The sequence below is a fragment of the Cloeon dipterum genome, chromosome 3 (assembly GCF_949628265.1).
Source record: "Cloeon dipterum chromosome 3, ieCloDipt1.1, whole genome shotgun sequence".
Taxonomy (NCBI): domain Eukaryota; kingdom Metazoa; phylum Arthropoda; class Insecta; order Ephemeroptera; family Baetidae; genus Cloeon; species Cloeon dipterum.
The window spans coordinates 32,648,998-32,675,788 of NC_088788.1; the positions used below are offsets into that span (position 1 = coordinate 32,648,998).

General features: G+C 42.8%; 1 protein-coding gene across 1 annotated transcript; it reads left to right on the forward strand.

Annotated features, from left to right (window-relative positions):
* Positions 1-323: 323 nt before the first annotated feature.
* On the forward strand, positions 324-26,619 carry lobo (lost boys). Its single transcript, XM_065482012.1, has 12 exons — positions 324-418; positions 20,717-20,726; positions 20,930-21,142; positions 23,044-23,220; positions 24,055-24,376; positions 24,426-24,683; positions 24,943-25,145; positions 25,196-25,390; positions 25,446-25,571; positions 25,624-25,734; positions 25,787-25,984; positions 26,041-26,619. The coding sequence occupies exons 1-12, from the start codon at positions 324-326 to the stop codon at positions 26,179-26,181; spliced, it is 2,049 nt and encodes a 682-aa protein (XP_065338084.1). The 3' UTR covers positions 26,182-26,619.
* The last annotated feature ends 172 nt before the right edge of the window (positions 26,620-26,791 follow it).

The following is a 26,791-nucleotide window of genomic DNA, read 5'->3' on the forward strand; positions in this document are numbered from 1 at the left end:
AGTCGTTATTTTCTAGTTTTTTCAACTTCATCAGTCGACTTTTGTCCTTTACCATTGAATATAATTATAAACTTCTGTCGATTTCACAAACTTCGCCCTTATTATTAATTTATTTTTTTGAGTTAAGAATGTTTAAAATAAAATTATCAGATGTATTTAGATTTTAGATGTTTTGTGAGGGTAAATTTGCCATGCTGAAACGCGATTCCACAATTTTTAATCTAATGAGAAGGAATAATGAGCAGGTAACTTGACAAATTTAGCCAACCGGACCAAGATTCGAGTTTTTTTCCATGCCCTAGTTTAATTAAATTGTTCTGACAATGAGAAACAATCCCATGGGAAAGGGCGATTCATGGAACAGGATCGTGTGCAACGTGATGCGGGTTACTCCACAAGCCCTCGAGTCGTTGGCAACGTAACTGGGCATGGGCACCTGCGGGAGGCACCCTCGCGGGGCGCAGTCCGACCCTGGACGGCAGCACCAACACGCTGGCGGCGAGCTAGCGGGCTGGCGGGCTGGGGATTCGTGCTGCTCGCAGGATGACGGTCGCGGGGTAGGATCGCGAGTTTTCCCATGGCAATAATGCCAACCAGAGAGGATAATGGCGCCGTCGCGTCTTGCCGTGAGCAGCGAGCGGGCGGGCGGGCAGGCGGGCGAGCGAGCGAGCACTCTGCTGCTAAAACTATTGCCTCCCAACACCCTCCCGTTTTGACCCTTCTCGCCGCCGCCGCCGCCGCTGCCGCCGCCGCCGCCGCGCGCGTTTCCTACGTATGTGCCCTATGTACATACACACACTCTCTCTCTCTTCCTACGTACATACGTACACACACACACGTCCAATATGTATGTACGTGTGCACGTACTGTACACAGCGCGGCGGCAGTCGCCGCCACCATCGCAGAATTTTATGCGCGGCTTTTAATGCTGCTGCTGCTGCTGCCCGCCTGCCGCCGCCGCCGCGTGCTACTTTTAAATTTATTAAAACCCGCGCGCCGCATGCGAAAGGGTTGACTTTGCCCACCGATTTGCCTCCATTGCTTTCTCGGACACGACGGATTCGGCCATCGATTTTCCCTTTCAGCCTCGAGACCTGTACTTGCTCGGCACGTGTGGAAATTTATTTTGACAGTCTTTTCAACTGGCCGCGGGTTTCACCCTTCCCCTTGCCTAAATTTACTCCTTTGATTAAATTTTATAGTGCACTGTGATATTTGAAATATATGGCACGGAGTGAAAGTGCGGTTAAGTAGGCTTTTGGTCGAGCACTAACGCTCAGAATATATGCATGATGTGAGCTGCTTCAACTGCAGACAACAATTATTATTGATTTCAGTTCAGTAAAAAGGTAATTGAATTCAGGCTTTTGAGCAAATAAACTTTACTATATATGCGAAGCAACTGATTAGGACCAAGGCTGACGAGATTTAATGCCACAGCGAAACTTCTCGCTTTAAGTAGAAAGAAAATTAGATTCCAAGTAAGCACTGGAAAGCCGGAAGACAGCAGCACCCGGCTTTTGTATAGCACTACAAACTTTGCAGCACCTTTTGTTAAAAAAAATCACATTTCTAGGTAGATAAAATTTGAGCTTTAAGTCTTTGAAAGCTGACCAAACACCAATATCCCACGCATCGCCTTTTGGAGGTTCTCGGTGTGTGGCAAAGTATAACATTTTTGGTCATGGGATTAAAGAAGTGACATTTGCGCAGAGAATATCTGCTGCATTTATTCGAACATCTCACCAACATCCAACGCCACCCATGTCGCTGTCAACCCCTTGTAAGCACTGTCTTTTTATTTTTTCAAGCGCAGTGTATTTTTAACCCGCGGCACCCGCGGAAAACTTTAGAAATACACCAAGAATAATAGAAATTAAGGGTAAAAACCCTCTGCATTTTCTCCATTGATCCCGCGACCCCGTGTTGCTCTTATCTATTAGTGTGATTTGTTTACAATGGCATTGACCGTGACGCTGTGGTCATTTAAGAAAAAGGTTCAGATCCCATACCTGGAAGATGAGCGCTTACATGTAGGGGTCCTGCTTTCTATTGAACTGCTGTATAGCGTTGTTTGTTTGCTTTTAAAATAAATATTTTTTTTGCTGGATGACCTTCCTCTATAGAGCGTCCATCCCCCTCGTTTGTGCGTCATAAATCAACACTTTGACAAGGTTTGCTCCTTAATTTGGTGAGAACAGAATAAAACGAACTTTGCCGCACCATCACACCTAATTTGATAATCGTTTCAAAGTGACTCAACAAATGATATAATGTGTCATCGGAGGCCACATAGCATTCAATCACAAAATAGTAATAACTTATCAGTTACACTGGTATAACGCTTATATTTATCTGCAATTTCCGCCTCATTTCGGGAATGAGCACGTTAACATTAACATAAATTAATTACATGGTTTTTTAATCTTATTATCTCGGTTAAACATAATTGAATTGAGTTGAAAACAAATAAACAAATCGGTGATAAATTAAAAAAATTTGAGATCTTTGAAGAATCAAATTGTGGGATTTACGTGCGAAGAGCCCTTATGAAAATTTTCAAAATTAGGCGAGGCTGGCGTGGCCTCCAGCCCCTAGTCGCACCAAATTGAGGTGCGAATAGCGCCACCCAATAAAAAATGCTTCTTATGATTAACATATTTCCATTTTTTTGTTATTATTTCGTCCGTGACAATAGCGACGTTGAAAAAAATAATTGACAGCATCTTTGAGGGTTCATTGGGATCCACAGTAAATCAATATCAAAATTCGCGGACACACTGTACATAATCGCAGCGTCCACTAGGGCAATGGAGGCGCCGGAAATGCATGGCGTGATGCGAAATTCGTGCACACATGGATCGATGGCGAAAGGGACGACGGTCCGCATTTGGGTCCGCGGCGGCAGACGGGCGCAGAGGGCGCAGATTAGGATGCGAGAGGCAGGCGAGTGCGAGAGAGAGAGAGAGAGAGAGAGAGAGAGAGAGAGAGAGAGAGAGAGAGAGAGAGAGAGAGAGAGAGAGCGGCCGGGGCCTAATTAAAGATTGAGAGGCGCCGTAGGTGTAATCAAATATTGAGAGGATAGGTGAAACAAGTCTAGCGCGAGTCATGCATATTTCAGCCCAACTGATGCAAAGTGATAATATTTTCCCCCTTGAGATTGGCGACGCAATGCTGGCTAACGCTGCGGGTAAAAAGGAGTATATGGACGTCCTCGCGCGCTAGCTCGCCCGCCCGCCCGTACGTTTATATGTATACAACGTGAGTGTGTGCGTGTGTGTGCACAAACGAAGGAACGAACGAACGACGGACGGAGAGAAACCGCGCGCGCGTTTGTCCCCTTCTTTATTGCCGGAGCGGCTCTCTCGCTCTCGCACACACCCTGCTCTCGCCTTTTTCCTTCGTGCTTGCATTATTATTAAGGCGCGCGGACCGCGAGCTGGAACGAGAGAGAGAGAGAGAGAGAGAGAGGCAGGCAGGGGGGAGAGAGCCGCAGCGAGAGAGAGAGAGAGAGAGAGAGAGAGAGAGAGAGAGAGAGAGAAAAAGAGAGAGAGAGGCCGCTGATGTGTTTTGCCGAACCCGCGGGGGCTGCGATGATGAAAAAGCAGGCGGTCAATCACGTGACATCGCCCCAGAGCCCCAGGTGGCCTCCAGCTTTTTTGCGCCGCAAATTCATTTTTTATCCTCCTTTCGCGCGCGCGGCCGCCACCGCCGCGATAAAATTTCCTCTGCGCGCCCGCGGTTCTTTTCCTCCTCCTCGCCCGCCATTCTTTTATTTATTGGCGCCGCCGAAATCGCTCCTCTGTTTTTGCAAAAATCGGATCGATTTCGGCTCGCCTGCACAAATTTGTCCCGTCTTTTCTTTCCCAGGCTCTTGCACAATTTCACGAAATTTAGAGGTGAAAACCTGCGTGTTTGATACTGCTTTTTAGCCCTTAATTTGAAGCATGGCTACCCTGTTATGTGTCCGTCGATCTGAAAAGGAACCTATAATTAATTGATTAGGTTTGATCACTCCTGAATTTACGTCCATTGTGACAAAATTAACTACTACTTTTTTAATAACTGCTATTAGCATGAATTATTAGCTCTTGTGGTCAAGCAGAATTGCATATTTTAAGTTTATTTCTTGTTCAAATTACAAATGATTTGACATAATTAATGTTTTCCTTGGCATAATCATAAAATTAAAACAAAAATGGCAATGAAGTTACCATCAAAATATTTCACACTTAACAAGCAAGATTTGTAAATTTTATCAACAAGCATTACGTTCCAAAACTTTAAAAAAAACACTTACAGTACGCTTGTGTTTGTTTGAGCACAACTTATACAACACTCTTTCCTGCAGATTTTTTAATTAAATCATTTACAAGAAAAAAAAACACATTGAGAATTGCAGAAAAGCCAAAACAGTGTGCGAGTTTAAAAGATCGTGCGGCACTATTTTATTTTCATCAAAATTTACTCATGACTGTTCATCTTCAAATTAATTCCAAGTAGCGTGTATATAGAGCCAATTTTAATATGTAGTTTCCTTCGCAATTTGAACGCAAACTTTTGAGACCAAATAAACTGCAGCTAGAGTTGGATTTACTCTTGCATTGTTATTAATTTCTAAAAAATGGAATGTAGTTGTTGCGGGGTGGCCGCGCGGGTATAAGAAAAGGATTAACACTCTCTGCTCGGCTGCTAGAGACTGACTGAATTTATTTCATACCCCGCACTCTCTGCGTGCACACATTCATTAAAAACCTGAGTGAATACTCTGGGATATAACAAAAAACACGAATTTTCTAACCGAATCCTTGCAGAAGGAGTTTTTAAATGGAAGGGAAACTTAATTCAGAAATATATTTTTCGATGTGAATAATTGACCTGAAGAATTTGAACTAAGCCCAATAAAAAGGGAAATTATTTTGCTGCACCCTTCGCCATTACGTTTAATCGATTCAATTTGCGTCGCTTTTGTTTTCTAAAGCGCTTTCGCTGTATATTATAACGCGCTTTGTCACATCGGATCGCTTCGCCTTTTCACAATAACAATAAAGCTACAGTGGGAGTAACATTTGACCTGCCTAACAAGTCCATTGTTAGATTTTTCTCGCAGGGGCAGCAGGTAGCGAGAGTAAATGGACAAACACATAAAAACGGCGGCGCATTATTCAAACAGATTGACACACGAGAGAGCTGCTGTAGCGTGCTGGCTCGATTGAAATGCCACTGGGGAGATATTATCATTTTCTGCTGCGGAAAGAGAACACACAGGCGCGAGAGAGCAGTGGCGCCGGGCTTGCAAAGATAACTCTGGCCGCGGGGGTGGCCGCCGCCGCCGCGCTTTGTTTGTTTCGCGGCCGTAAATTTACTCGCGTCGCAAAGTGCGGAATTTTTACAACGCACCACTCGCGCTAGAATAATGTAATCGCTGTTCTGGCTCTGCGGAGCCGCAGCATAAATACAGGCAGGCTAAAAATGCTTGCAACTCTTTGTTAATAATTACGACACAATTTTACTCTCAGAGAGTTGTTTTAGAAATAATTTTCTAAAGGGAAACATGATGAAAAGTGATAAATATTTGTGAACGAACAGGCCTGGCACCTAGCAGAATACTGGGTTTGAAAAGTTGTAATTTATTTCCTATTTTTAGCAGTTTTAATAGACAATTGTTCGAAGTTTAGATTTGTTTGCATCTCAGAATTTCTCAAGATATATTAAACTCATTGGTGTTCAGTGAAAACTGCATGTTATATTTCGGTGACGCCGCCGTGGTTTATTTAATAATTTCACCATCGGTTTGACGGTGTGTTAAGCTATTTATTGCTCCTGGAATGCCATTCCTCGGAAGGTTCATACTACATAAGCCACTTAAAAGGTCTCTCATGCGTTGAAAATCGGAGCCATCCACCTGTTCGCCCATGAAAAGTGGGTCATTTTTCTCGAGCTGCAATATGTTCCTGACAATGGGTGCCGCGCGACCTGACACGTCCCTTTGAACAGGGGTTCGAAGGGAAGACACGAATTCCGCGCTGATTCCACGAAAAGGTGAACCCGCGGCAAAGGACTCTGGCTTGATTTCGGGGTCGGGTTTTCTTGGGCCGCGTGTACTATCCGCTCGGTGGCAAATAGGGGCGCGAACATTTGGTACAGCCAAGGCAGCGGCAGCAGCACAGTCCCTCGCGACACGCCGACGAGAGAGAGAGAGAGAGAGAGAGAGAGAGAGAGAGAGCCTAGTTAGGGTGGAACAGCCTCGGTAACAGCAGCGGGGGGCGGCGGGTGGACGCGGGCGAGCGGGTGGCAGTGTGGGTCGAAGGGGGAGTGAGTGCGAGAGAGCAGAGCAGGCGAGCGAGCGAGCGAGCGGCGCGCGGCAATACACGCAGGGATAGCCGCGGGTCGCGGCGAAAGGAGGGATCAGGGGGGACTGTGGGACGACGACGATGAAGCAAGCAAAGCAGGATATCGCGGGCGCCGGGGAGAGTGGGCGCGGGCGGTCGGCGGGCACGAAAGGCCTTATGGTCAGGCGGAGACCCGCTCGAGTAGGGGCCTGCCTGCCTGGCCTGCCACTCACGCACGCACCGGCCCTCGATTACGTTTTCCTTCTTCGCTTTCGCTGCTAGCCTCCACCGCGCTGATGCTGATATGGATTCGATTCCCGGCGCCGGCAAAGACACCCGTTCATTTCCCTCGATAATCAGCATGCTGATTAATTTGCTCTTATATGCGCCACATTTTCATGTGTCGAAGAAGCAATTAAATGTAAATTAGTGCGAAGCAATAAGCGTTTTAGAGCAACACGTGAGGGATGAAAAATTATTGCCAAAATTAGAACATAGGTTATATATTTTAAACAAACATAAAATAATAATTTAATCACTAACTCGAATTCTTTGATTTCAACAAGGAAATAGCTGTTTGAATGTGAAGACGGTGACAAAAAATTCAATACAAGCAACTTTAAGTACATAAATTGCTCGTTTTTCTTCTTCACCATCTATTATGCTGCGCAGCTATTTTCAATTTAGCTAATCGCAACAAATGATATTTCTAAATGCAAATTTAATTCATTATTATAAGCAAGTTTTAATCATTAAGACGATAACATGACCTAAGATTAAGAAAAATTTACAAATTTGTCAGTTAAATTAAACGCAGTTTCCTTATGGTGTGTAGCGAGCTCGAACAGTGTTCCGCCTTCATTGGCATCTATCTTAATAGAATAATTATTAAACCTTTACTTAGAGACACATACAAATATAAAAACATGATCATTGAATTGTCCAGTTCTGCGTAGTTAAAAATCGCTAAGTCGAAAAACATGACTGGGACATAATACTCAAATAATCAAAATTAAGTTAAATACAGCTTTCGTGTGTTTTATAGCATGACCCATTTTCTCATGTCTATCAATAAATCAATTAGAAGATGAATCAATGCGCCGGAGAATTAAAATTCATAATTTTCGTGTGAGTGATTTTGAGAGGCGGGGGCCCGTACTCGAGCGGGCCCCGCTCGCCTGGCCAGGCAGCAATATCGTGCGTCCGTGCAAAAAGCGGGTGTACAAGGAGTTGGCCTGTTTTAGCCGGCCGGCCGAGAGCAGCAACCTTTTTGCCTGGCTGCCGGCTCGTATATTAGAGCGGCAAGAAAAGGAATTTGGCCACACACTGCCGCTGCCGCCGCCGCTGCTGCTGCATCGCCGCGGTGACGCCAAGCAAACTATCGCGCAGCCGACGAATAGATCACATTTCAAAACGGCGTGCAGCATCACCGCAGCTTGGAACAGATAAAATTACTACCTTCGGCCCCGCTTAGATTGTGTTTCACGCGTCCATATTGAATGAGAACCTGTATGCGAATTTTGCAATTGATTTTCGCAGCCTATCGAAGTGGACAAACATCGTGACGATGCCTGCAGCCGCTTTTTTGCAAATTGAATCCGTATAAATTCCGATGAAAGGACACGAAACACTCGAAATTTGTGCCGAGGTCATAACTCGTTGGGGATCCAAGACTCCGCGCGAAGGCATTTTTCATAATAAAATAGCTCCTCTGCTAAATGGACATAAAAAATCGAGTTCCTTGCGGATGGAAATTCGCGATGGACACAAATGACCTGAATAAAAATTTTTGATAAATTTATTGCGGACTTTTAATCTCAATCATACGTACCCTCTCGTTGTTTGTTAGAAAAAATGTCAGTCATACACCAGATAAATTAATCCAACCTTTTGATCGATTTTTATGTTCATTTCATCCTAGCAGCATCTATATAGATGAGAATTTTGAAACTTGAGACTATCGGACGTTGTGATATAATCTTCCGCTGACGATTGTGTCCATTTGATCTCATTTCACGTCATTAAACGCGATTTCATCTGGCAGCTTGGATTCTGGCTGGCTCGAATTATTGCACCGCGCGAATTATAAGCTGCGAATGCGCTTTTTATTCGAGGACACGCACGTTTTTCGTGGTATTGAGTGTCGGCTAAGCGCGCGCGGCTGTAAAACGAAGGCTCGGGTAGTCGGAGGCGGCGGTGGCGGCGGCACCACTCTGCTCTACCCGTAATTAGACTTTTTATGGAGGCACCAGGAAAGCACGTAAATAAAATAACAGCACAGCCTCGAGTTCTCCCTCGCCGCCGTCGCTGCCGACGCCGCCGCTGTGTGTGTTATTGGGACGAGATGTGTGTGTGTGTGTGTGTGTGTGTGTGTGTGTGTGTGTGTGTGTGTGTGTGTGTGTGTGTGTGTGTGTGTGTGTGTGTGTGTGTGTGTGTGTGTGTGTGTGTGTGTGTGTGTGTGTGTGTGTGTGTGTGTGTGTGTGTGTGTGTGTGTGTGTGTGTGTGTGTGTGTGTGTGTGTGTGCTGCAGCGAAAGGGGCTTCTGCGAAATGATCAGCAGGCCGCCTTTGTCAGCTGGAAAAAAATAATTCAGTCTGGCTCGGCGACAGCCGAATCTGCATTAGCTTGATTCGCTTTTCGTCGCCGCGCCGCCGAGCGAATAAAACTCAATGCCAGAGCTGTTTGGCTCTATATTAAAAAGGGGAGATGTGAGAGCACTATAGCTTAAATATCGAAAGGACTGCGCAAAATAGCTCTTATACCGTAGGAATAATTTACTAGTTTCTTGGGGGGTGGTTTGGGTTTATTAGACAAGATATTAATTGAGAAAAAACGTAATTTTGTTCATCGCGTATCACCTTACGCGAGCAAACATTCTTAATTTCATAAGGTTAAACCGTGGTAACTAAATTCATCTTTTAATCATCCAGTTCTTCATTCATTTAATGAAATATTGTATATTTATATGATGTTTTTACAAGACGACATCTTCCAAATAAAAATACAGGATTTCCACTTGAGTTCACGTGTTCTCTTATTTTATAAACAACGTTTCAACATCTTCGTGATAACTCCAATAGTGTTGAAATGTATTTTTCTAAGAAGGCACAAGACTTAAAACAATAATCCTGCTTTTAAAAATATTATTGATAATAATATTTTTTTTCTCAGATATCACCTGTTCAGAATTACGATACAATACTCTTATTTGCTATGGTCAACATAATAGATTTTTCAATTTTATATGCTCAAGTTCTCACTATTTCTTATTATTTCCAAAAGGATTCAAAAGTAAAACATGAGCTGAATTGCAACAATAACGATTAAGCTCGATTTAGCCCTCTCGTTGCAGGAACAAAGCCGTGGATTGGTTTAAAAATTTACTTTCCCGTTCCTTGATCTTTAATAAAACACAATATAGCGATAACGAAGGAGTAAAAGTTGTAGTCTGCTTGACTTTTGAACTTCACGCTGTTGAACGTAATATTTCAAACGGAAAGCGATCCCAACATCGATTATTTCCCCTATTCTTCCACGTCCCCAAACACCACAACAACAAGTGAATGAAAGACCCGGCGAGTGCATTAGAGAGCTGTTCCAACGTGGTGTAGTAGTATTTTATATTTTACTCGTACTCAATGGCAAAAGAAAGAAAGAGGAGGGGATTATGTAGTTTAAAAGGCCCGGCAACGTAAATAAAGAAGAAAAGTTAGGAGGAGTAAAACATCTGAGTCGGCGCAAAATATAGTGAGAGAGAGAGAGAGAGAGAGAGAGAGAGAGAGAGAGAGAGAGAGAGAGAGAGAGAGAGAGAGAGAAATGGAATGAATGAATGAATGACTGAACGGACTGGCGCACGGGATGAGATTGTAATATTTATCGACGGCCTTACTACTACGCTCTCTCTCTCTCTCTCTCTCTCTCTCTCTCTCTCTCTCTCTCTCTCTCTCTCTCTCGCACAATAGAGATTTTTACCTCTCCCTTCTCCCAGGCTGTTATTGTATAAACACTTTGTCCAGCACATTTCAATAACTGCGTCTCCCTCCCTCTCTCTCTCTCTCTCTTTTCCTGGGCCAACGTGGAAAAAGTTGTTCTCTTCTCTTTCTCTTTATTATTATCATTTGGAAAGCGTGTCAAGCGAGGGGAGATAAAGGGGATTAATTGACCCCTAAATCTGCGCCGGCATGAATGAAATTTCGACCGAGTCTTTTTATTCGCGTCGACTGCATTACAGGCTTACGGCGGCTGTTTATTTTTATGTACTCTACTCGCTCTCACCGCAATGAAAGCGAGGGTTGTAACTTTCGCTACTGCTGCTATTGCTGCTGAGAGAGAGAGACTTGTAATACCGCGCATTTTAAATTCCTTATTGCCCCGGCAGCGTGCGGCGCGTTCATTGAATGGCGCATATAATAGAAAATGAAATTACGTCACTCGCGTGGAAACCTGCGCACTTTTGTTTGCGAACTGACCTGCTTCACGCCAGCTGGAGTCAGCGGTTCAATTTCACAAGTTCATCTCGCATGCAAAACAGAATAAGTAAGAACCGGCTAACTCTTCTTTTCCAAAGTTTGAATAACTGTTTCAACAAGTTGAATTCATTTAGCAAGTAGGGCAAGCCCTTTTCTATGCGTCGACTTCACAATGACTGTTTTGCTAGGGTGCAATATATTTTACCCTATATAGACCCACGTCAATTTTAAGAATAGAAATCATCAGATTTATGGCGTCAATTTTTCCGCTTTAACACCTTTTTAAGGTTTATTGCTGGCGGCACATTATGATACGGCTAAAAGGAAAGCCGTCAAATACCGCTTGCTTAATTTACGGGCCGGGAGTGACATCATCGTACTGCACGGCTCAGGGGCTCTCGGAACAAAGCCGGCTAAAATCGCTCCTCGACCTTCGGCTTTATGCGTCGAAACAGTTTGACTCGCGACAAAAAATACATGACGGTGAAAAGCAAGATCGGGAAGAGAGACATCGCGGAGGAAACTGTAGCGGCGAGTATTATTTTTCAGCGCGGCCTAATGAGGGGGAGGCAGAGGCACGCACGCACACACACTGGTTTGACCATAAATCTGCTCCGCCGAAATGGTAAGGAGCGAGGTCGTTGGCTCACATCAAGCAACTTCTCCAGCGTCGATTTTGACAAGCAATGCACACGCTGCTGCGATCGTCTAGGCGGTGTCATTTTTCAGCACCACGTGTGTGTGTGTGTGGATGCTAATGCCGAGAATTTGCAATGCAGCAGTGCACGAGAGGGTGAGAGAGAGAGAGAGAGAGAGAGAGAGAGAGAGAGAGAGAGAGAGAGAGAGAGAGAGAGAGAGAGAGAGAGAACCGACCAAGGTGGAGCCCAGTAACTACCGCTGGCTAGGCATTAGGAAGACCGGCCATGTAATACGGCATGATGGGCCGGGCAGTGCGGAAATTGCCCGGGGGACGCGCGGCTCGAGCGCGCCGCGCGCGTTATACGCCAGAGTGGTCGGTCGGTGGGTCGGCCGCTAGTGTGACGTGCACACACACGCAAGACCCCCTGCAGTATGGGCCAAAGAGCCGACCCTCTGCTTTTGGCAACAATCTTTTGTTTCACACCAAGGCCGGAATGCGGTGCAGCAATATGCACACTCGCAGTACCTTTGAATTCCGAAAATCAGCGCAGATCGAGTCTTGAGCCAACTATCGCTGTTGGTAATGCCAGAAAAATTGGCTGGACCAAAGTATTTCTTGGTGATTTTATGAATTTGGTAACAACGTGTCTAGTTATCATAATAATTAGTAATTCACTTAAGTTTAAAAAGTGCAGTTTAAGATCACCGAGATAACCTATTATTTTTTTTCTTGGATAAACCTAAAATTGATTAAAATCAATTGCACTGGGCTTATCTTAAAAGAATTAAAATTAAAGCTACTACTGTAAATTTGGAAACTCGGGAGTAATTTCCGCTGTTACTATACCAAAGTGATTGGCGTATTTTAAGAATCGACCCTGTACTTAAAAAATAATAAAAAAGCAACTTGGGAAAACATCTTTGAAATCTTTGGTTCGAATTGTTGCAAACGTAGAACAAATTTAATAAATTACTCTTTTGTCAGTAAATTTTAAATTAGGTGATTTTTATGCTGAGGCATAGTATTAATGTGCATGCTTTAACACACGTTGAAATTCAAACTATCACAAACAATAGCTACATGCAAGCTAAGACGTGCTAAATTAAAAATTAAATGAAACGTTTCACCATTTTTCATGCGTTGCTCTTCAAATCAATAGAAAAAACTGTTTGTCGTATATATTACAACTCACATCTTCAATCTCAGAGAATTTCCCCTGAAGCTACATCCTTTATTGATTATACATACATTATGTCTTGTTAAACTTTATGATTTTCGATGAAAATTCGAACAGACTGAAAATTAAACGAATAAGTTTCGGGGTTTACATCATCAAAGATTTAAATAAATTTATAATTGTCGTCATGGGAGCGTAAAAAGGTTGGATCACAAAGTGGAATTTATCCATATTTGCTTAAAAATCAGGCATGGCCGCCTCTGTTTAACAATTTCGTCGGCTGCAACATTTTGGCAGTTGATTTACAGCGTAAAAACGGTATATTTACTTTCAATTTGCGTTGGATTCGCCTCATTTTTCTTGCGCAAACATTCGAAACGAGCGAAAATAAGGGGGTTTAGCGCTTCAAATTGTGGCGGCCCGTGTTACAGGGGGTCTTGGCACACACATCTAGGCAAACCAACAGCGAACCCCTAGGGTAGCAATAGACAAGGTCAGCCGGCTGTGTTGGTGCGGATCTACGTGACGGCGACTCTACCTCGCCGCCGCCGCCGCGGCGTTCTCTCTCTCTCTCTCTCTCTCTCTCTCTCTCTCTCTCTCTCTCTCTCCGCGCTGCCTACGCGAGAGAGAGAGAGGGCTGGTGGCTCGCCCGTTCGCTGGCTCGGCACAGAGATAATGCCTTGCCTGTGCTCACCGCGGTATAAAGCAGCAGCAGCAGCAGCTTGGTTATATGGCGATCGTTCAGTTGCTTGCCCATATATACCGCCGCCGTTGCCGCCGCCGCCGACCCTTCTCTCTCTCTCTCTCGCTCGCTCGCTCGCTCTCTCTCTCTTTATATATACGCGTTATAACACTCGCCAGCAAACTAAATGAGATCCCGCCGCCCGCTCCTTCAGCCCCAGAACGTCAATATTGCACGCGAATTTCCTCTCTCCGGCCGGGGCGGAAAAAAAACGCGGCCGCCGCTGCTGGCGCCGCCGCCGCGGAGCCGAAAGAAGCCGCCGCCGCCGCGGCAGCGAGCGCCGTGTTAATTAGACTCGTATGCAATCCGCCGGCCAGCGCGCCCTGCCTGGCTGCATACTTTCTTTTGTTGCAGGCGCTCCCGCTGGCTGGTTCTCGACCGCGCCACCGCCACCCCTCGACGCCGCGCGTCTCATTTTCTCTCTCCACACACACGTGCACTCGCACGCGCGCCAGCCGAAGAACGCAGAGGCAAAAGCAAAATTACTTGCCTTCTTTTTTTCCACCCTATTCTCTCTCCCGCTGCCATATTTTCTGCTGCTGATATCGGGGGCACAGCTCGTTAGTGAATTTATTGTCACTTTGCCGATTCACTCGTCCGAAACTTTTCATCACGACTGCATATTTTTACGGCCAATGCACAAGGAGTTTTTTTGAGCCTTTTGAGAGTGATGAGATAATTTTTTTCTCTGCCTCTGAAAGCGTCTAGAAATTAAAATCACCCTAATTGGAATGTTACCGCATTTTTAAATATTTTTAATGTTTTCAAAGAGCCTGTGATTATTTCAGCCATGTTTTTAATTTAATTAGATCATTTTAAATTTGATTAAAATTATTTGATGATTTATAAATTTGTGTGGGTTCTTTCCTAATCGAATTGATGGTGTTTCGTTCCGCTCGGAAATATGGCATATTTTCTGAAAGGGAAGATTTCTAATTTTGCTTTCAATGCACAAATGGTAAAATGATTTTGGATAAGGGAGCAATAGAAGCCTTCATTAAACGCTGGGTTTTTTCTAGATTTTTCGGATCCTAAGAAGCAGAAATTCGATATTTGAATTCGCCTATTAAGAAAATATTAAAGGAGGCGAAACCTATAGGAGTTAGAGGGGGTGAGGGGCTACTCTGTATAGTCATGGTAGTTTTGAGTTTACAACACACACTAAAAATCGACGTGAGCAAGTTGAATTTCTACCTGTTTCGATATTTGCTTGTTTTCGGGGGTTGTACAGGGGGTTGTTTGGAGGTGGTGTGGCCGGAATAAGAATAATCATTGACTAAAATTAAACCGAAAGTAAATTTCGACTTAAATGGAACCAATTACGTGTTTCCCAATAAGCTTAACGCTTAACACATCGAAAATTCACATTTTAGTGGTGAAAAAATCTTAGGGGCTAGATTAGCGAATTTTAGATTGAGTTTTATCGAATTACCGGAGAAATGTAAATTATGAAAATGATTCATTATATTTTTCTGCTTGTTCCATATTGCACAATCTATACAATTCATTGTTATACAACGATATGACAATTCAAGGCTGCAGTGAGAAAGCAATCACGTGTTTTCTGCTGTTTGAACACGCGCTTCGACCTTCGCAACAAATTTTCTAGAATATGATGGAGTGTACTATTAAAATATTTTCAGGGTGTTTATTAGCAACATTTTGCTGCACAAGGCAAGATATGGGAAGGGGGAGGGGAACATTTTTGCTATATTAAATTGAAAAATTTGACCTTACATTAGTGACCTACAAAAATATATCTTTGGGGTTTAGCGTACAAAGTTATTTAGAATGGCGAAAATTGTATCTCAACTCCGACCGAGATATCCTGCACTTTGATTTTTTCAAAAAACCGGCAAATTAACAAATTGTTTTTCTTTTTAGGTGTAAATCAAAGCAACCTATAAAAAACGTGTGTGTGAAACAGAATGGACATTTTTTATCAACATTTTTTTTTAAATAATTCCTGAGCGCACTTATGGAATGTGGGCTTGTGAATTCTTAGTAAAATGGAGCTTTGTTGCTATGAAGGCGAGTGGCGGGGTTTAAATAAGATTCTGTCACCTAATCTGCTTCTCATTTTGGTCAATTAGCATTAAATGCAATAAGTCCGTCGTGTTCTATTACCAGTGATTTGAATTTCCTGCAGCAGCACTGCAGTTAACATTTTGTTTTACATAAACAAGTACGGCCGCTGTTGAGTGCGAGAGCATTTGTTTTATATTTGCTTTCAATATAGTCATTCATTGCTGCCCATTTTACCAATTGACTCAGAGTAAGTTATTTTTATTTAACATTGAATTTTCCGCGTTTATTTTATTTATTTTTTTTTTTTTTGCTCTTTTTATCCTTGTCCGTCCGAGGACCGGGAAGGGCGCGCACTGCACTAGCACGAATGCTGAAACCCGGGTCCCAATAACACCGCGAACGGATAACATGGGCGCACCAGGCCGCACAGGGACCCAGCCCACTGAAGGGCCACTTGCCTCTGCACCGAGGACTGCATTGAAACGCTAGACATTTGTCCCGTGAAGCCAAATCACGCATGCTGGAAAGGTGCAAACCAGCAAGTAGCGAGTCGGCGCCGGTGCGCCTCCCAGCCCGTCGAGCAATTTGAGCAATTCGAGTCACTAAACTAACCACTTTTTGCCATCTCTGACATTGGGTAGCCAGTTTTAGATCTCCGAACTGCTCAAATACCTCACATTGCTTTGACACTCCTGAGAGTGCCTTAACAATGCGAGCCAACGGGCTGGTCTAGTTAAGTTATAGTTAATTATATTTATAGGTAAAAAGCTGTTTTAAATCTCTGAATTGATAGGTAAGAACCAAACCCTGTCAAAATTTCACAGTTTCATATTGATCGCATTCCTTATTCCAGTGCCGGCATGCGAGCCGTATTTTTTACGGCTGGACTGTCAATTTCATTGCCGGCACCTTGGTGCTCGCTGTCCATTTTTACAGCTGGTTGTCAAATTTACGGTTGTCCACTTGCGCCAACCTCCTTCGCTAGTTAATCATCCCCGCGCGTTGCTCGTGCCTCCGACACGTCATTTATGCAGTGTCCACACACAACGTCGAAATCCACCGCGAGCAAGGTGCGGCAGAGCGTCACTGCGGTTCGTCAAGTCGCCCCCCAACCCCTCTGGTTCTCTCGCTCGCTCGCTAGGCGAATATTGAATTGTGGACGCGCACTTACTGGCGAGGGGCCGACGGACGCCACTTGCTTGCTTGCTTCGCCTGGCTGCCAGGCCAGCCGACCGGCCCCGTGGCTCAAATATTTATCACTCCAGGAATCCGCCGTAATTACGTTTCATGACCCCGAGTGTGTGCTGCAGGCACAGCACAGACCCGGCCGCCCACTCGTTCCTTCGCCCCGAAAAAGTGCAAACACACACACACGCACTCTCTCGTCTTTGCGTCCGCGCGTCTTGAATAATGCATACGGGGGAAGCAAGCGTCCGCGCGCTCGACTGCCTTAATTACTCATCTCGCACGCTTTGATTTGCCGGCCGTGAATCATCCTCCGCCCCCTCCCTCTGAGATGTTGCTCTCGCCGACTCGCATTCTTTTTCCGCAGTACAACCTGATAGAAAGCGGCTACCGTCTCGATTTACTCGGTCTCGACAGTTTCAGATATCAACTATTTGTTTCATCCAATAAATCGATTGCATAGTTGTTAATATGATTTATGAAACTTACCATAAAAATGCAATTATATGACCAGTAGGAGTTGTATAGAAGCGCAAAATAAAAACTACATTTTACGTTGTCAACTTTAAAAAAAATGAGGGTATATTTTTTAGTGTTAAAAATTACTACATTATTGCACTGGTTTATTTTTTTTAAGTCAATGAATTACACCCAATACTGCTGATTCAAATTATTTTTAACATATGTTGGTTTTCAAGTTTACAGCAAAGTTTGTACAGTAAGACCTTTAAAATTTGAGGTTACCCAGAAAAAATCGTCTCGAAGGTTTGCACGCTGATTAATTAACAGAAGAGAAATCAATTCGCACACCATTGTATAGATTGCGATGAGAGGAATCAAAATAAAGCGAAAAATCATTGACAACCCGTTTGATTTTCCGGGAAATTTGGCAAAAACCTGAAATTTAAATTTCTTAGGCAAAAGGGGAATTTTTATCACAAATGCTCCACTTTAACTCATCGCTGTGGCAACGGCGATTGTCAGCAACACTATAGAAATTGTTTTTCATTTTGAGCAGCTACTGGAAATCATCGCTTCCACAGCATCTATCCATCAACATTCTCGATATTACACGTCTTGCTTTGTCCATATTTTGACAGATAAAAAATTGAAGAGAAGTAAACCCGCATTGATGATTTGAAAAGCTAAAAGTATAAATATGTCCCACAAATCTTGTGGCCTTATGCGTCGGGTCGGAAAGTGCTGTCCATATAATGTTTCTAATACGGTTTAAACTAGCAATATTTTTTATATTTAAATACAAATTATTTAAACTGTTATGTTATTATAAATAAGTTTATATATACAATATCCACAAAACGAAAGCGTACGATGAACGTCTGATATCAAATTCCTGTATGTTTTCATTAGCGCATAGATACGTAGATTTTTTGTAAAACTAAATCTTCAAGAGCTATCATCTGTTGAATCTCAAAACCTGTTTTTAATCAGACCGTTTTAAACCTGCAACGATTACTATCTGACTCTTGCACCTTTTCGCTGATTTTGCTTGGCTTTTACCGCAATCGCTCACATTTCATCTCTATATGAGCATGTTTTTATTTTTAAAAAAAAGTTACCAATTTTTCAAATGGAACCCTTATCTCGAGGGCAAAAGAGACGAGCAAAAAGTCAGGTGTGTGTCGGTCTGAATGCGGGCGCGTGTTTGCTTCTCGATGCGGTTATGACGGCACTTTGCGAGCGTAAAGCTGACGTTCCGTTTAACTCTCGGTCTTTAACAGGATAATTCGTACAAGAGTGCTGCTCGATGGTACATTACATACAAAGTCTTGTACGTTATATATAGTACACGTGAAAGAAGCTGCTGAGTTTTGCTTTCTGAGCGCGCGCGTACTTGGCCAAGTGGCGGGAAGCGAGCCGGGGTGCAACAGTTAGCAGATGATAAAAGTTTGAAATTACATAAGCGCGGCGCAAATCTCGTTACGGCGAATGGCGTGTCACTTTTTGCTCTCTAATGTCTCTCTCGCTCGTCCGACGCTTTTGTCCGCGCACGCCAATTTAATCCGCTCTCCGACTCCGCAATATCAATTGCCGCCGACGCAGACTGTTATTTTGATATTCAGATTAATTTCACTTTGTCTGATTTTTCCAGTTGGGGACACGTCGGAAAAGCTTGTTACAAAGATTTATTGTGTTTGTGATAAACTCATGCACATTAATCTCTACCAACTTAATGATGAAACTGTAAAACACATGCTTAATTGCAAAAGTTTATCTAGATATCTTTAAAAATATTAATTTGTGTCTTCAAATTCGCAGTGTTTTGCTTGAAAAAAAAAACGAAATGCGATTTACTGAAGCTTCTTGCAACCATTCAAGAGTTTGTCTGATGTTTTCCTTGACATTATAAGGCATTTCCTGTTGGAAATTATGCAACCGGGCAGACGCAGCTGTCAAACCGTTGCATAAAATCAATCGCGCCAGTGTAAAAATTACTGTGGTTTTAAGTCGCGGACTATACGTAAAAAAATCTCCAATTTAAAGCTTGCCATTTTCCTCGTAGTGATACTCTCTGAAACCTCTGCGGTAGTCGCGAAAGTGGTTGTTGTTGGTCGCGTCGGGCTGCTTCGCGAATGGAATAAATTTTGAAATTCGTGGGCGCGCTGTGAATAATCAGCTCTGGGGCGTCGCGTCGCGCCGTGCCGATCCGCGCCTAATAATTACACACTTCTGCGAATCTGGCTCGCTGGCTCGCTCGCCGCTTGCTCCACCGCGCCACAATATATCAGTCAGTGTGAGCGCGGCGAGCGAGCTTGTGTGTGTGTATGTATACTCTATATCTACACACGTATTATACGAAAAAGCGGCGCGACTTTAATTAACCAGTAGCGAGACGAGCAGCGGCTGATTATGCATGGCCGCGAGTCCGTGTGAGCGTCTCTGGCGTCACCGCCGGCCAGCACTAAATCAACTGGACGCCGCGCCGAAATAATCGCTCTCCCAACCGAAATCGTCAGTTTTAATCACGTTTCCTTCTAGTGCTTATTATTTATTTACTTTAGCTTTGAACATTATTTAATTTGCATGGCAGAGGGAACGGGGAATAAATAAATTACATCGGTGTAATTTAAATAAAGCTTTTATTGTAATGGAACGCGTCGCAATTTGTTTATCGTGTTTTGGTTCAATTTTTAACACCACTCGATTTCTTTTTCACCTACGTAAACTGGCAGCTCTGCTGACTTGAATTCAGATAAAGAGGTGTAAAAGAAAATTGTTAAGTGAATTCTTGCCAAAAAATTTACTTTGATCAATTAATGAATTTAGACTATATCGACTATTTTGTTCTGAACTTTCGTGAGGTCATCAAATAAGCACAAATCAGGCAAGTTGAAGCCCATTAAACCCCACTTAAAATCGTCTAAACCTGTCCAATTTGTTCAGTTAGGCCTAATACTCGTCTTCATGCATGAGATTCTTCTTAAAAATAAATAATAAGCCTCGTGTGTGAGAATTAACTATTTTGCCATGGCAACGATGAATCCCAGCAACCCACCGTGGAAGCCAGCCTGCCAACGACCTATCCCTGGCAACCAAAACCCAGCAACTGCAGCTCGTTGTCAAACATGTTTTTGCGTGGAATTATTTGACAAAAATTGTTGCATTTTTGCCAATATTTTCACCACCAATTCTCGGGTTCTAATGCAGTCAGAATTGAAAAAACCTGAACACGAATCGACTCGTCTTGACATCCCCTGTAGAAAGCCGAAGGATTTCGAGAGTGATCAACCCTATATCATCCCATGCATGTATTGCAGTAACAATAAAAATCGCGTCGCTTTGCACTTTCACAAACTTATTCACCAATCTCACAATCAGCTCGCAATTAAATTAATTAAAATCTACCCCAAACTACCATCTATTACCCATTACAAAGGGTGAAAAGGTTAAATATAAAAAACAAATAACAGAACCAGAAATTTCATCGCATTTTTAGTAAGAAGTTAGAAAAAAAATTTGGGGGTTGGTAGATCATCACCCCCAAAACCCATCGGCAATCTAGGGGAGGTTGAGACGAGTCGAACGGTGTGCTGTTTTTGTATTTCCGATTGCTCAAACTCGAGATTTTGCGATGACAATGTGGGCAAAAATTGAAAGCTCTAATTTTTGGTAACAGTTTCAGGCTGACCTCGGTAGAGTAAAATCATTGCGTGTGTTTTCTTTTTTTTTATTTAGCCCACACAAGAAGATCAAGAGCCAATATTCGATTGTCCCCTTTAAATTTGCACGGCCCAAGTGGAAAGTCTGGTTTTCCGTTTCGCACCGATTGACAATATACATTCAATAATTATTATGCGCGGTGCTGACCGGCATCGTCGTGTTGTTATAATTGCAGCTGTCCACGGCGCGATCGGGCCGCGAGGTGCTGTCGGTGGCTGCGGTGGGAGGAGGAGGAGGGCACAGCCTCGAGTTGTGTTGTGTGCTCGCATCATTTCTGCTGGGCGCGGGCTACAACGCCCTCGTGGTGTCAGGCTGCGCCGGCCGACCGCTCTGCCTACACGAACAAACGCGCTGCCGTCCTTATCTGCCGTCGCCGCCGCGGCTCCAGGCACGGCTCTCTCTCTCTCTCTCTCGCTTTAATCCGTCACGTCATCCGCCGGGCACAAAAACAGCCTTCCTACGTTCTCGTCGCGCGCGCGGGCCGCCGCGCGCGTTTTCATCAGAGGCGAGGTGCAAAATTGAGCGGCCCTGCCGATCGAACGCTCCCGTTCCGATGCTCTCTCGCGCGGCCAGATGCCGGCCGACCGACCCTCCGACGCCACCCGAGAAACGCGCAATTTCCACTGACCTTTAGCATTCGTGCGGGCCGCTCCGCAAACATCCTCTCTGCTTTTCGGAGATGCTCACACGAGATTCCGCTTATCCCCGAGAGAGGTTCCCAAAAATCGATGTATATCGTGTTTCGCAACCAAAATTTCCCCTAAGGAGTTCCAATGAAAGTTTAATTAGAATGGTTGAGATTTTCCTACTCTTCATTCAATCACAATCCCATCCAAGCAGAATAATCTTTTTGAAATTATTAATGAGCAAAACCTCTAGAGCAATTTTCAAAATTATATTGTTACAGTGAATTTAGTCATCGTTCTTGGATTTAAGACTAGTTATTATAGCTGTTTTATTCTCACAATTTGTCAAAGCATTTGTGAGAAGCAAGAATTTAAATTTCTTGATTTATGCTTTGTCTCAAAAATCTTTTATTTAAAGTTTCATTTGAGCTCACTAATCAGAATTTTTTTAAATTACTTATTTTTCCCCTAAAACACCTATCATTACGAAGTCATGGTAATCCCGGAATTTCAATTTCAAATGAGAATGCAAAATGACAAAAATGACACTTTAATGATCTTATAAGCAAAAAAGTTCTTGTCCTCAAGCAGATTGAAAAGTTTTCCCACGAACACGAATGCGAAGCAAACAGTTGCTTCCGTTTCTCGGCAGAAGTCTGAATTCGCAGCGAGTCATCCGCGATCGTGACTGTGGATGGAGAGGGGGGCATTAAAGCAGAGCAAGAAAGTTAGGCAAATGCGATAAAAATTGCGGTCGAGTTGAATGAAAAGGGCGGGCAGCAATGATACGCTGACGAGATGAGCCTCCCTGACCTGGGCCAAGCAGCTTTTTTGTGGCCCGCAGTCATATATTCATAGAGCCCTCTCTCTCTCTCCCATTCAACTTGTTTCTTTCCTTTTTATTATGACTCGAATTGCTAAATTATTGCTACATAAACCTTTATGTTCGGAGCTGCGCGAGGCGACTCTGCAGCACCAATAAATCGGCGCGGGCTCGTTGCTTTCTGCTCCGACAATTTCATCGCCCACGCACTCGAAACGCGCGTCCCTCCAAATAAATATGCACAAATGAGCGAGTTTATGCGGAAAAATAGCGGTGTGCGAGTGAGTGTCGCTTGCTTTCGGATAGTTGGAGTGGCGAGTGCGCCGCGGCAGCACTGGCCCCGCGTCCGCCGCGCATCGATCCCTTTGTTTGTCTCGCGCGTCCACTACCGCGAGCAAGGGGCGAGAAAATTGCCACCCCTCAGCTGCGCCCGGCAGCCCCAACCCCTTTAATTATTACTCTTTATAGCTCCGCACTCGACTCGGCGAGGAAGTAAACGGAATAATTGCGTCCACACTTGCCGAGCGGTGTGAAACAAAAGTAGACGAAACTGTCGCTTTTCGAATTCAATTAAAATGGAAATGAGCCTTTATAATTAGCCCTGACATCAATTCGATTCGTAATTACTTTGAATTTTAATTCATCTCGAGAAAAGTTCTTAAAATCTAACCCACAAACTCAAATTATTAACATTAGCAGTTGAGTAATTGTATTTGATCGATCGCTTTTTATTAAAATTTTCAACCTCACAAGGTTTTGCACCGATATTCGCCTCAGCAGTCGCGACTTTCATCTTGGCGGGCGAGTGTGCCCATTAATTGACAGGTTTTTTTATTGCAGGAGTGCGGCGCGAGGAACGAAGAAAAAAGCGGCGAGAGCGCGCAAGGGGCCAAGTACAAGGTGAAGCCGCGCAAGCAGTTTCTCAGCAAGTACATAAGCAGCGTGCAGCAGCAACGCGAAAACCAAATTAAGAGGCAGCTGGCTCTGCGACGCGAAGAAGAAACCAAGCGGATTGCGGTGAAACAAAATCTTCGCACTTTTTTGCCAGAGCTATTTTTTGGTCAATCCAACCGCAAAATGGCCAGCTCTCATCAGAGACTAAATAGATATTTTTTCTCTTCAATGATCATACGCCTTTTAACGACTGACTTGAAAGTTGGACGTTATTTAAAAAATCAGTTTGTGTGTTGGTAATTTTGTATATTTAATTTTTTATTTAAAGTAGGAATAGCTCGTTACAAAAAATTTGAAGCAAAAAAATTGATCACTTTTCAACGTAAATTCACCAGTTGCATAAACCCTAAGTGTTCGAAGCCGTCAACAGATGGCGCCACCGTAGACTTTCGCTTTTAAGGCACTTCCGCTGCGATTTCAGACTCAATCTAGCTACTGTGCATTCTTCAATTAATTTGCTATTTTTTGACGTGCTGAAAACCAAAATCGGTTCTGCCAATCGCCGTAGAATCGTGAAAAACTATTTTTTGAAATAAAAAAATCTTTTCCAACGTTTCTACGGCGAATGGCTGAACCGATTTTAGTTTTCAGCACGTCAAAAATTAGCAAATTAATTAAAAAAAGCAAAATAGCTAGATTGAGTCTGAAATCGCAGCGGAAATGCCTTAAAACCGCTTAAAACAAAATTTTTAAGAAAGTCTGTGATTGCGCCATCTGTTGGCGGCTTCAATAACTAAGGGTTTATGCAACTGGTCAATTGGACGTATTTTCGTTCAAAATATATTTTGGCATTAATATGGGAGAGGCATAAGCTATATATAAAAATCTCGGCTTTTTCATTAGAAATTAATCCTGTCTCTGTCAGTGAAACAGGGGTTTGATTTTTTTTACTTAAAGGAGGAAGAGAAGCTCCCTGATGATGAGTTGGAAGGTCAGAGAGTACACTACTGGGTGCTGCTGCTTCCCGGCGACTGTAGGCCCGACCTCAAAGAGCCACTCTTTGTTGAGGCCGCGTCGGGAAAGCCCTATCAGGTCAGCGACCAAAATTATTTCACTATCGAGTACCTGTGGAACAACGAGAACTTCTGGTTTTGTTCGCAAACAAACGAGAGAGAATTTGACCTGGAAGATAATAATAAGTGGATTCCTCTAAAAAAGCCGGGAGATGCTTTTGAAATACCGCTCTCGTGGATGGACAGACTTGAGATTTCGCAAAAAGGTGTCTCAATGCTACTCTAAAAAAGGAGTTTTTACTTTTTGTCTTTTAGATTATCAAAGGAGGTATTACGGCGAGCAAAAGGAGACTTTGTACTTAAGGTCAAAGGTGACGAAATTCTCGGATTACTCTAGGAGCGACGGGTTGCACATGGAAATGGTCACATACTCTGATCTCAATTGGGAGAATGTTCTGAAGATATCAAAAAGCTTTAAACACAGAGAAGACTTTCTATACCAATCAGAATATGACGCTAAAACCAAAGTTATCGAAGACTTTTACAACAACGGAAGAGGAGACTATATCAAAGGTAAATAAAAATTATGCATATATTTATGTTATAAACATACAATTAAATTTATGCATAAGCCACCAAAAAACGCGAAAAACTAGTTTGCATAAAATTTCTCACTCTACTATACAACCAAATCTTTTTTACCTTTTTCCCAAATGTTTTAAAACGTTAAATAATTTCCTTTTTAAATTTCCAAGCCCTTTTTTGCATTCATTGCTATTTTTATATTTTTATGCTGCGCAATATCCAAATTACGGAACGATTTTTTGTGCAGAACACAAGTACAGCTTGCACACTGACGAGGAAAGGGAAATTACGTTTTATGGACAATTTCACCCGCTCAGTTTGGAGAAGATAAAAATATACAGGGATTCGATCACAGAGGAATATTTAGAAAACACAAACGAGCGCTGCATCCTCAAGAGGAGGATGAAATTCGTATCCGTATCCGACGGAAAATGCGAAAATACTGTTGAGGTAAAAATATAGTTTATACATAGGAAATAAATAAAATACAGAGATTTCAGTGGACGGAGGAATTCTTTACTGCCAACAAGCGATCTCCAAAAGGTGCACAAATAGCAAAGAGGAAATACTTTCATTTGGAAAACAAGATCTTTCTCACATTTCACAAAAACGAAGACCAACTCACTGCTGGCTATCTCCACTTCGTCAAACCTGCAACCGCCAATGGCAAAGTGGAGATGTTCCATAGCTATGTGGTAAATGTTAAATTTAAATATAACGTTTCCTAATACTATTTATTTAAATTTCTAGCCTTTTAAAAATCCAATTGGACTCCAGCAAAGTGACCACTCTGGTGAACGGGACGAACACATTTTTAGAGAGCAACTAGCAGATGAAATAAAATTATTGGGGCACGCCCAGAATCTGCATTGCGAAGTAAAAATAACTATTATAAAATACAAAATTTTACCAGAAATTTTTTATTCAGATTGAGAAAATGTTAAAGATTCTTGGAGCCCAGAGACAAAACCCTGGATTAAAAGTGTCAATGTTTGACGAGGAACGAAATTTTGAAATTGTATCTCAAATGAAAGAAAGGGTATATCAGAAAATTCAAAATACAGCCAATTTAAAAAGGATTTAAACTGCAGGATGAAGCTCTGAGTGCGAAGCAAATGGCAGAGTTACTGGAACCAGTTGATTACACAGCACCAATTCTTGCAAGGAAAGGAAAAAGCAAAGAGCTCATGAGCGTCGAACAACTTTGTAAAGTTTCAGAAGAGAGCGTCAATGAAATTAGGGAGAGCGACGCAGCGACGAAGAAGTCAATCGAAGCTCAGTTGAAATCAGTAATCTTATACCGATCAGATTGGTTTGGGTTTGATTAAAGATTTTTTCTCTCCAGCTGTCAGAGTCGCTTGAACGGCGCATTACGAGTGACCAGCGAAACCAGTCGCTTTTGAATGAAAGAGAAGAGACAAAAAATCTCCAGTTGAAAATTGATGCGTTGAAAACTCGTTTGACGCGACTGAATAAGAGAATGTGAATAAAACTTTAAAGATGTGCCTGTGGGACCAGTAAAAAAGGTAAAAGGAGGCATTTTTTATGAGCGGTGCCAGCTAATTAAAAAATCCATCTCTATATTTAGATCTTTTGTTTATTTCGCGCTTAGTTTTAATTTTGAATTTTAACAAACACAGCTCATATATGAAACTAGAAGCATTCAATGTGTCTAAACTGATAAAAATCTCGTACGTCTTTTTTAATCATAAATTTGTCATAGCTAGATTTTTTATAAATCTCATCTTGTCCAATTTATTCGCTATTTGTTGAGTGTTCAGGCGCAGAAAAAACTGTTCATTGTCAGCGATCAGGTAAAAGCCTGGAAAATATTAATAAACAAGACTAGCATATATCGGGATCCAGGTGTTAACTCTTATCCTAAAATACAATATAGTTTAAAAATAAAATTTGGTACGAACGATGTCATTGTATTTTTTATTGAAATAATTTATTCCCCTTTCCTTGATTCATTCTGTTAAAGCATCATATTTCTGGTTCTTTCCCGGCCGTATACTTTTATGTGTTTTGCCGAAGCTAATCGGAAGTAACGATGAGTGAAAAAGAGTCTGAAGGAGTTAGGAGTTTTATGCGCT

Excerpts from the sequence above, each read along its gene's own strand:
- lobo (XM_065482012.1), top strand. The coding sequence starts at position 324 with ATGAGAAACAATCCCATGGGAAAGGGCGATTCATGGAACAGGATCGTG. Across the intron at positions 25,735-25,786 it reads TATCTCAAATGAAAGAAAGG|GATGAAGCTCTGAGTGCGAA; the intron begins GTATATCAGAAA and ends TTTAAACTGCAG. Across the intron at positions 25,985-26,040 it reads TCGAAGCTCAGTTGAAATCA|CTGTCAGAGTCGCTTGAACG; the intron begins GTAATCTTATAC and ends TTTTCTCTCCAG.